At 38.4% G+C, this 10944-nt stretch overlaps 1 protein-coding gene across 2 annotated transcripts; it reads right to left on the bottom strand.

Annotated features, from left to right (window-relative positions):
- Positions 1–2456: 2456 nt before the first annotated feature.
- On the bottom strand, positions 2457–9450 carry arid5a (AT-rich interactive domain 5A). 2 transcript variants are annotated; one of them, XM_020590528.1, is made up of 7 exons: positions 9369–9450; positions 8062–8132; positions 5840–6008; positions 5680–5732; positions 4801–4898; positions 4562–4721; positions 2457–4456 (listed from the first exon to the last, which is right to left on the bottom strand). In XM_020590528.1, exons 1-7 carry the CDS (start codon positions 9370–9372, stop codon positions 3224–3226), a joined length of 1788 nt encoding a protein of 595 aa, XP_020446184.1. In that variant the 5' UTR covers positions 9373–9450; the 3' UTR covers positions 2457–3223. The 2 variants fall into 2 exon arrangements, with proteins under 2 accessions (XP_020446184.1, XP_020446185.1); XM_020590529.1 differs by having other exon boundaries at positions 4562–4700.
- Positions 9451–10944: the final 1494 nt, after the last annotated feature.

Genomic DNA, 10944 nt, shown 5'->3' with positions numbered 1-10944 from the left:
TGTGATGGGCGGGGAAGGGTTGCTGCCGACCCGCACATTTTGTGGCCTACCTGTTAGGAAGTCCAGCACCCAGTCGCAGAGAGACGTTTTGAGTCCCAAGTGTCCAAGTTTTTGTGTAAACTGCTGGGAAATGATTGTGTTGAATGCTGAACTGAAGTCTAGGATTAGCATTCACACATAAGAGTTTTTTTTTTTAAATCTAAGTGGGTGAGGGCTGGATGGAGAGAAGATAGAGCTGAGAATCATTAACAAAAAAGGCCTTGGAAGCTTTATACCCACTCAGCCAGGCTTTGAGTGCAGACAATTATAACCCAATACTTACAGCAATGCAGCTGGAAAGAAAGTGTGTCAGTATGTTATCTCCCATCATCCCTGTACCCAGCAAAAAGCTCTAAAACAAGCAAGAAGTGAAAGCAGCTACAGCAGAGCATCAACGAAGAAAAGCTAATATTAAAAAATTCTGATATTAAGTTATGTAAACTGCTGCTTTCCGCCCCTGAAAACTGGGGAACTGTTGTTAAGAAGTTGGTTATGTAGAAGTAAACACTAAATTATTTAACTGAGAATCAGTTTAACATAATTGTTAAATTTCAAAGCCAATGTGTAGTATTACAGAGCGACAATGAATAATATGTTACTGACAGTTCTGTGCTGTGCGTGCGTGTCTGATAAAATATCTGGGCTACAGTCTGTTAACATGTGGGTTAGTGATAAAGATATTTGGCAGCACTGGGTATGTTCACAAAACCGACTGTCAGTGGGTTTTGATCAGCAGGTTCCCCAAAAACAGAACCACATACGTAGCTGGCAACAGCAGCACCCTACGGACAAGTGTCAAATGGAAGCATGTATATTGCCACGGGTGGATTTAAATATACTATAGCGTTTAAAATACGCGTGTGATCTCACCTCTGCGGAGTGGCAGCAGCTTGTTTTCCAGGATGTCTTGTGCATCTGTCCCCTCATTCATCAGGTCCAGTTTTGTCATCACACCAATTGTCCGCAGGCCTAAAAAAACAAGGGGTTGTTGATAATATCAATGTTCTAGTATGCACACATGGAATAGGAAATGACAAAGATAATTTAATGATGCTATTTAAAAACTTTATGTTTTATAACAAGTCACCAAAAAGGTAAAAAGGGAATATGAAGAGGTGACTGCCACTAGTAGTTTGCACAATTTTACATATTTAGCTTGCTGTCCCACTATCTAAATATGAATCCTTTCAGCTACCAGTACAGCCAAGTGTTAGTGTAAATGTGAGTGCACAACCTGGTTTGTGTCCATTCTTCTATCTGTGCAGTCAAATAAAATAGTATAGTATAATGTTGTGGCATTGGTGGTGACTTTTAAACAAAGTAGTATGTTCAGTATAGTTTGGTCAAACATTAGAAGACATTTTATATTAATTGGCTGTTTGCAAAACTGATGTAAAGCATGGCCGAGCCTGTTTTCCTCTGGCTGCAGGCAAAGATTGCATCTGCCCGGATATCACATACTAGTAAAAAAGTGTCTCCCAGCAGCCTGTTCTCTATTCTCACTTCTCTGCAAGGCAGATGTGATTCAGTTGCAAAACTTAACTGAGATTAACTATGCTTTTCTTTTCCCAAAATGAAATTTGTGTTGTACAGACATTCCTAGTTCTCACATAAACATGTCCTGTGTAGTTTGGTTTATGACAAAGTGAAAAGTAAAAAGTAAAAAAAATGACCACTCTGCTTAACTACAGCTTCACAAAGCCAGTAGCATGGCTGTTTTTTTGTGTTATTAAAAGTTCTTATACTCGGGCCTGAAACCCTTTGAAATATTCTGTTTAATCATATAATTACTCTAGATGACATAGCCCTGGCCTCCAGTGCTACTGTGAGGAACCTTGGAGTCATTTTTGACCAGGATATGTCCTTTAAATTACACATCACCAAGTCTCTCAAACTGCTTTCTTTCACCTGCACAATATTGCCAAAATCAGGAGCATCCTGTCTCAAAGTGATGCTGAAAAATCGGTCCATGCATTTGTTACTTCCAGGCTGGACTACTTTACTATCAGCATGTCCCAGTAAGTCCCTAAAAAGCCTCCAGTTAATCCAAAATGTTGCAGCCAGAGTACTGACAGGAACTAACAAGAGAGCTCATATCTCTTAAACATGCTGTTTAATGTCACTCACTCATAAATCAGGTGACAAATTAAAAATCTAATAAAAATGTATTTAAATAAAGGTGAAATGATGGACAAATTATCATGAAAATCAGTTAACAATCAAAATAAAGCATTGTTTAAAATCACAATATTATTGTTAAAAAATATTTTGATAAAAATTCAGTAACATTTCTGTAATTAAAACAAAGGACCAAAGGTTTTAATTGTTATTTTTTTATTATTAATTTAAAATCATTGACTTACTTATTGTTTAAATACAATTGAGTGACAATGAAATATGCATATAATAATTTTAGAAATATTTAACACTGATATAAGGCATTATAGCATTTGTGTATGTTCATCAGGTGTAACAGTACAGTACAATGAAATACAGTTTAGAAACATCTTTGCTTTCAAAAGTGAGGACAAATGTGCAAAGAAGGAAGATATCTGGAAGAACTTCAAATCTGGAAGAATTTCAAATCTCTGTTTTTACCCTAAGTGGATGTGTTTACAAAATCTTTTGTCAATTTGACATATTCATAACACTGTTATTAAAATGTTTCCCCTGTACATATAATTGTGTAAAAGGACTTTTACAAAAAGTCTTAAACAAAAACAGAGACATTCAAATTCACTTTAAGTTAAAACTATCTTATTATTAAATCACAGCTACAAAAATAATTACATGCAGTTTGAATGATTTCTTTCTCAGTTCTGCTGTGCATAAAAAAAGAATCATGCACCAATTCGATGCACTTGGATGATTCAATTTGTTTCACTATAAATATTTATAGCCATCAATGCACTAACCTAATTTCCCTTTAATGTATTTTGTTTTTGGTCACAGAGGGTTGATCCAGCCAGTCACTTACAGTAACTAACACAGCTAGGCTGTGTGTGAAGTCACAGAGCATAAATACTTCTTGTGTTTTATGCTATGTTTAAAACACAAGTTAGGCTTAATCAGGACGACACTCAATCATTCAAAAGTTGGCAGACAAGCTCAAGCCATCTTCAGTGCAAAGATAAACTATTATTACTATCATCAACACCATAGTTTGGAGTTGAAATACAAAGTATCACAGTTTGTGAGGATAAATAGGATTCATGGCAGGTACAGTATATGCAGTTTGGGGATTTAACAGAGGAAAGGTGTAGGGATAGGGGTAAACAGCAGACCCAACGAGAGCTGAGTGAGCTGGACCCACTGGTACATGATGATACATTAGCTGGGACTGAGGTAGTCTCATTCTGCTGGGGAGAAACATAGGGTTAAATGGAGGCTGGAGCCAAGAGTCTCTTCCTGATTTGTCGTAGTTTGACAGTATGCACGAGAGTGGCACAGTGGTGGCAGAGTGACTCTGCTGAGTGAGAGGAATTTTTTGTAGCATTGTTCTGGATTTATCCCTCCTCTCTGTCTGATAAAGCCACGGAGCCACATTGTTCAGCTTCTTTGTACATGGCAGGGAGATGTCCTGTTGCACCAGCCTGCTCTGATGGAATTTATAAGTTGGCCGAATAGGAGCAGGCCGCAAAAGCTGTACAGATTTTGGAATAACTTTGGTGAAACTAGAGGTAGATGCTGGAGCCCAGTCAGATTTCACAGTGAAAGAGGAAGATGAGTGTGCAGAATCAGTGAAATGTTTGTTGCTTGCTTTGTGGACCGACTCCCAGGCAGAGTCTTTAATTTGGCTTTTTAGTGAGTTAGCCATCAGTGACTGGGAGCTGACATGAGAAATGTCTTTATTCTGTCCTACAAGGTCTTTGGATGTCTGACTACAGCTCACAGACTTGCTGCAGCTGGATGTATTTTTGACAGTGCTCAAACAGTCATGGGGAACCTCAGAGGCTGATGCAGGCTCATTCCCTGCTGGGCCATCCTCTGATGAAACAGAGTAAGGGGACGGGCTGCGAGAAGAAGAGGAAGATAAAGGGAGCAGCGAGCCATCAGAGGAGTTCCGACTGGACGAAGCGCGGGCTGGAGACTGTGAGCACTGGATGACAGAGGGCCTTTCTCTATCCTTGCTCTGTGGACTCAGGGGCAGGTTAAGACTAGCCTGAGCCAATCGCTTTTTTTTCTCCAAAGGAGAGATGACCTCTCCGGCTGCAGATGGTATGTGAGCAGTCCAGGGGGTGGATGTGGGGACTTGAAGAAGGTGGGCATACACAGCAGTACAAAGATCAGCGGGGGCTCTGTTGGGCTGAGAACAGTCTGGATGGTGCCTGTCAGAGGTGGCAGCCCAGAGGACAGAGTGAGGAGGCATCACTGCTTCACCCTGGCAAGCGGCATCTGAACTCCTCTGGGGGAGCATCTATAAAATAATACAGAGGACATTTCAAAACACAACATGTACTTACACTAGAGCATACATGAAACAGAATTTTCTCTCTTTTAGACTTTTCATCATAGATGTTACCTCAGAATCCATCTCTCTGTCTGACTGAGTCCTCTTCCTCTTCCCATCTGCCTTGCTGACCTTGCCATCCAAATTTCTCTTATATGGCTTTCGTGGCTTGCTTGGAGGCAGAGGCTTGTCTTCCTCTCCTTTTGAGTGTCTTTCAAAGGGCAGCACAAGCCTGATGAAATACATTTCTGATTATGCATCAGCTGATATTTTTGAATTGACAGGTTAGTAAGATCCAGAATCGTCCTCACTTCTCATAGTGTCTGCGGGTGCAGGTAGCAGCACTGGTGCTACCGGGACTTCCTCCTAGCTCATCATACACTTTCTTCCAAAGACGCCGGGCCGTTACCTGTTGGTTAATTACAGTTTAATTACAGTGCATGTACTGTAGTTCACTACTCCCCAACACTGATTCATTGTAATAATCTTAATCATGGTTTATTTTCCTGGCACATGTGGCTGTTTAGGGCTGAACAGAAGTCTTCTGAACATTGTAATAATCTTAATCATGGTTTATTTTCCTGGAACATGTGGCTGTTTAGGGCTGAACAGAAGTCTTCTGAAGTCTTGCTAGCTTCATTTATTACTACTTATTGCTCATGTTTTTTTTAATTTTAGCATATCTAATTGTCGTCCATACTCTTATATTGCACTGATTGCACTGTTAACTTGCGCCAGTACCCTTCTCTAACTACTTTTACATCTAGCTTTCAAACTGTTTTAAAGAAGAGTGGTGGCTGGTTACCCTTTAAATGCCATGTCTGCTGATTTCAGTTCTGAAAGAACACTTTCATTTTTAAATTTAGGCAAACATAGGTGGTTTATATTGTTATGTTTACACCCTGGGGCATGGTGTTCACAGTGGTGAGGGTCAGCTCTGTGTGGAGCCCCAGCCCAACTTCAGTGCCATTTGAGTCTCACTCTCTTGGAAGTTGTCCCGCCATGTCAACATCAAACAAAACTGCATGGGTGATGATGCACTGAGAAACTCAGAAGCCTAAATGTCCTCCAGTGTGGTAGAAACCACCAGCACCTGACATTTAGCTCAGTTTCCACTTAGAAACCAGTAAACACTAACGTCTTTTGCACCAGTCAATGGAATGCGAACAATAGTAAAATGAAAAACTCACTGAATCATAACCCCCAAGTTTCTCAACAGCCTTGTAGATCCTCCAGAGATTAACTGGGAGAAGGAAAAAAGCATATGAGAACCTACTTTTTATTCAAATCCCATGTGAACATTATAGTTCATATAACAGTTAACCACAGTGCAAGTGCATGCAGACTCACTCTGTTTGAAGCCCAGGTGTGGGATCCTTTCTATGGGTGTACCTCTGTCCTTCATAAAAGAGTGTAGACTTGAAACAAATGCCTTTTCCTCCATCTGCAGTAGGCTAGGCCTCTGGTCTTCCTCACATTCAGTTGCAGAGTCATGAATCTCAATAATGGCAGGAGAGGCCTTGTGAAGAGAGAGAATGTGCATCACTGCGTTTTGCATCTAAATCAAATATCTCCTATAAATGTGATACGCTCTGCTGCACTGATATGGAAACCTGTTTTACAGTCGAGGGCATTATCATAGATGGGAAAAAGACACAGAGTCATCTCAAGGGACACAACTGCTGAAATGAAACAACAAAATCAGAATAGGGTTTTACCACTACTTTCAATAGATAACCGCTATACATCCTGTCTGGAGAGAAAGCAGCAGTCTTGTGGGGTTTTTGGTCGAGAGTTGTCAGTCGCTGGTATCGCAAATGTCACTTTGAAAAACAAACATAAGCCTTAAGGAAGAATTTATGCATAACATGTTGTTAATACTATATGTCATATATATATGTGTCTTCATGTTTCCTGTATTTCTGCAGAATTTGTGCCAGAAATTTGATAAGGATTTTAAGATGCCAAGAAATATGGTGTAATAAGTTACAGCCCAGAGTACCCAGAAGTCTAATATATGAAATTGACTCTGTCACTATTTGTGGTTTGTGAAAAAGGAGAAATGAAACAGTGAAGACAGGCATAATTTAAATCATCAGATAGAAAGATTTCAAGAAGTGAAGAATGAAACAGCAAGGAGCAAGAAGAGAAACTGTTTATGAAGATAATACAGTTTCTATATTTTAACTCTGCTGAAATTCTATTAAAACTCTTTAAAGTTGGTGAATAAATAAATAGCAGCTGTCAACTATGCACAGTAATATGATTCCTGATATAGCTACGTCAGTTATTGCAGTGAAACTGGATTACAGTATTTCACAACAGATATTTAAATGTGAAATCTCACTTCACCACTGCTCCGATCAATTTCAATAGACTGGATGTCAAAAGAGACCACAGTGAACAATGTCGGTATTTTACTTTGAATCACCACATGCAGAAGCTCTTGTATTTCTGTGGCAGTCATTGTACAACAGCTCAAGGTGGTTTCATAGTGAATCAAGTTCCTCTCTGTGGTTCCTGGTTCCGAGAAGCAGGCCTATAGAGTGAGTAATAGTGAAGGTGCAGGCCTCTAACCAAGATAGCCCCAGACTGAGTCACATCTCCACACTGCTGTTCCCAGCCTAACAGTAGACACCTCTGACTTTCCACTGTTATTCTGCATCACCTAGGGGAACACCTCGACAAGGCAGGTGTTTTGTTTGTATTAAACAAAATACAACAACAACTGGCTGGCAAAATTATATTTGCATCTGCATTTAAAATGTGAGGGCGATCACTGAGGTAGGTGATGACGTGAAAACTGTAAAACTGCTTTGGATCTTGCACAGAATTCGCCGGTAATCACAAAGGGCTTTATTATTTTCAGCCACAGATTCACATTCACCCAAATAACAGAACCTTCAGGTTTCTGCATCAGTGGTTGCGTACAGGAAACGTCTGCACTCTAAGCCACACGCTGAAGCCCCTTTGCTGCAGATCTCACCCTACACCCAAGAGCGAATACCATTCTGAAACATGCAGTTGATTTCCACTAGATGAAATTTTTGGAAAACAGCGTGGGTGATGTTGATGTCACTGTGTTGATATGTGACTCTCACAATGATTGTCAGTGGCGTGTTGGATCAGTGCTATCGGCAGGCCAGAAGTCACTACAGAAACCACGAGGCTTTCAACTAACATCAGCCTTGGAAATTTGATGTACTAATTTGTGTTTCTCATATTGTATCTGTCACTGCAGTTACCAGAATAATGGCCATGAGGGCCTTTTGTAGTTTCTGTAAACGCAGTGAAATATTGTGGTGAGCGAGATGTGCGTGCGATTTGTAGCCCTGCCAGAATACAAAGCAGATCATTTATTCCTTGTTACTCATTTCGCAATATGCCACCAAGATGAAACAACTGTACACACACAATCAGCATTTCAAAAAAATGCCTCTATCAAATTCAGCAAAAAGAGAAATGAAAACACAATGCATGACCCAGTCTAAGTAGTCATGTCTGTTGTCACTGATTAACTGTAACTGATGGAAATTGCCCAGCTCGCTGCCAGAAGTGAGTGAGTTTAGTACCTGGTTCACTGGCCCCTTCTCTTTATCACTGGCTACTGCTTGTTGAGACGTCTCATCCTGGTCCTCTTGAGCTTGAGACAGACACATTACAATGACAAGGCATTTTAAAACCACTTCTGCATCACAAACACAACATCATACAGTACGTACAGACTGACAAGGTAAAATACATCTGTCAGAAAACATATTGAAACAGATCATTGCTGGGGAGCTTTTATAATGTGTGTAATGGCCAGGTGATCGGTTTCAGCACAAAAATAATAAATCTGTAGGAGACATTGTCAAAAGTGTCTGATATAAAACCACAGGTTGCAAAACCACTTCCTGCTCATGAACATAACCGCTCATATGCTGCACTGTATCATATTGAAGCATATGAGCTACAGTATTTGGCAACAGTGAGAATCTCAAGCAACAAACTGCAATGTATGCAAACAACCTTATTATTCCCTGTATTTACAGTAAGCCAACATGAGGAGGGGTAAGCACTGTTTTTAAACATTGTGTAGCTATTACATGTATATATTAAATGCATCTATAATATCACTATTAGTAGTGGAATATATGTTAAAACATAAAGTACATTTTATTTTTTATCTTATGCATTTGATTATCTTTACGTGTGCCTCAATATCCAGGACCACATTTATGCAATTTATGAGAATATAATGAAAGAGAAACAATAAAATCATCAGTCCTGGAAATGAAATGTAATTCTGAGAATGAAATGTCACTCTGCACACCAGCTCGGTGTCTCGTAGCCCTCCACCCACAGTGATATCATTTGAGTGCAAAACCAATATGCTTCTCTTTTGAGATCGCTTATTTCCTGTGCTGTGGCTTGAACCTTTAATTCTGCTTTCAGTAGCCTCGAACTTCTCCATTTTGTGTTCAAGAAATATTTTTGATATACTGTCTCGGAAATGGACTGTTACTTTTATGCATGTTTAACTTTTTGTATTTTAAAAAATGCACTGGCTCGGGCATTTTAACTAGATATAGATCTCAGTCAAATGAATGTGATAAATTAATCTGGGCAATAGTGAAGTTCACTTCCTGGGGCATTAAGGCTTTCTCAGTCAAAATAGTTCATAAATTCATGTAATGAACTTTCTTCATCTTCATTTGCAAAACAGACTTACACGGGCAGTTTTTCATATATTGTATAAGCAGATGTTAATATTGATCAAGTTCTATATAACCAAAACTAAACCATATTTAACCTGCTGTAGCAAATATAAATCAAATTTATAAAACAGCAAATATGAATAGTATCTGGCTTCAATAAAGACAAAAATAATCCTCACCCATTTCCAGAAGTTGTCTTCTAGTCTCTGGTGTGACTGTGTTTTGTGTCAGTAATTCATGCAGCACTCTCTTCAACCTCACACCTCGAAATAGGAAGATATTTTCACAAGGCGGTGTCATTGGTTGGCGGATGTCGCTCATGCAATAGTGTCTGGGAAACTGAGTTTTTTTTTCTCACTCAAGTTTCAGAATGTTTGTTCTCTCTGTTTCATCTTCTGATTTTACAAATGGGTAAAAAACACCTGTGTTTAATTTGTGCACAAAATCTGTGTCCAACTTCAACAAAATATGATATCATACAAACAAATTATGTTTATTATTTCATTTCTAAGGAAAGTTAAGTTGATGTTTTATGTTCACAGCGTTATCATAACACACAGAACTGCCATTCCTGTTTTGTATGTAGTACGAGAAATTAATGTGTATACAAGTAAACTGTACGTAAGAGATGACTAATAAAAAATGTATTTCTTCAACACTGTTTAATACTGAGAACTCACAAAATAAATGAAGGTGACCAAAAATAAGAAGATATAAAATATATAAAATGATTAAAAAGAAACTCATTAATGAATAGAAATAACAGCCCAATTCTTCCAGTATAATATGCATTAATTTTTTTTGACAGAATAAAACAGACTGGACTCCAGTTCAACAATGGACTGTATTTTAAACTAACAACAAAACTAATGCTTTTGGAGAAGTGAAAGAAACATTCAACCGATGCACAAACAAAACAGGTTTAAAGGAGTATAAATGGTGGAACAACATTTTTCAGAGTTCTACATTATTAAAGCAGTGCATTTTAGGAATTAATTTCAAATATAGGAAGCAAGACTGCACCGCCACTTACTGTCAGTGTACACCGGTGCTTGGTGTGCGTCAGAATTGGTAACTCACTGACTAATGAACTGTCTATTGCACAGTGAATCAGATCAAATGTGATTCAGAACCAAACATTAGAGTTTGTTAAGTTTGGTTTTTTTTGTTTTTGTTGTCATGGAAGATTTACTGTGTGCCAAAAATGTGCGTGTGGCAGTTAACACCGCATTGAGTAATAATGTGTATGTTAATGTCTGTAAAGCAGGACACAGTTCCTGCTCTTACTAAATATCTTCTAAGAATTATAACATTACGCATTAAATATCACAATGAATTTCCATCTTGCTTGCTTTCTTTATGATGACTTAAAAAGAATGAGAAATTAAACAGCAAAAACAGATTATTCACAAAGGAGTATGAGACTATTATTTGATTTTGATTTGATTTATTCTTTCAAGCATGTAAAGACAGTTGATATGACAACACACATAATTTTACACATATCCAACAAATGCTAATCCAATATCAATTTGCTTATACCTAGTACATGCTTGAATGGAGTAGGAAGAAGTCAGACTTATCCAGTCCTACCCCATGACATCATCTTACCATCATTGGTTTGCAAGCAGTATCTCTACATAAATAATTATCTTCTACACCACACAAGTAATATACTAAAAAAATTATAACAGAGTGTTAACATTCTTACATAATTACATTCTTAAATAATTATCTTCTACACCACACAAGTAA

Source organism: Monopterus albus, unplaced genomic scaffold, assembly GCF_001952655.1.
Source record: "Monopterus albus unplaced genomic scaffold, M_albus_1.0 scaffold12.1, whole genome shotgun sequence".
NCBI classification, from domain to species: domain Eukaryota; kingdom Metazoa; phylum Chordata; class Actinopteri; order Synbranchiformes; family Synbranchidae; genus Monopterus; species Monopterus albus.
Note: the sequence above shows the minus strand (reverse complement) of the source record. Positions and strands in the feature narration are given on the sequence as shown.

What these genes read in the sequence shown, in the direction of transcription:
- arid5a (XM_020590528.1), bottom strand. An exon ending in ACACCTGGGCTTCAAACAGA is followed by an intron (nt 5,733 to 5,839) that starts GTGAGTCTGCAT and finishes TCCTTCTCCCAG; the next exon opens with TTAATCTCTGGAGGATCTAC. An exon ending in AACTTGGGGGTTATGATTCA is followed by an intron (nt 4,899 to 5,679) that starts GTGAGTTTTTCA and finishes ATTAACCAACAG; the next exon opens with GTAACGGCCCGGCGTCTTTG.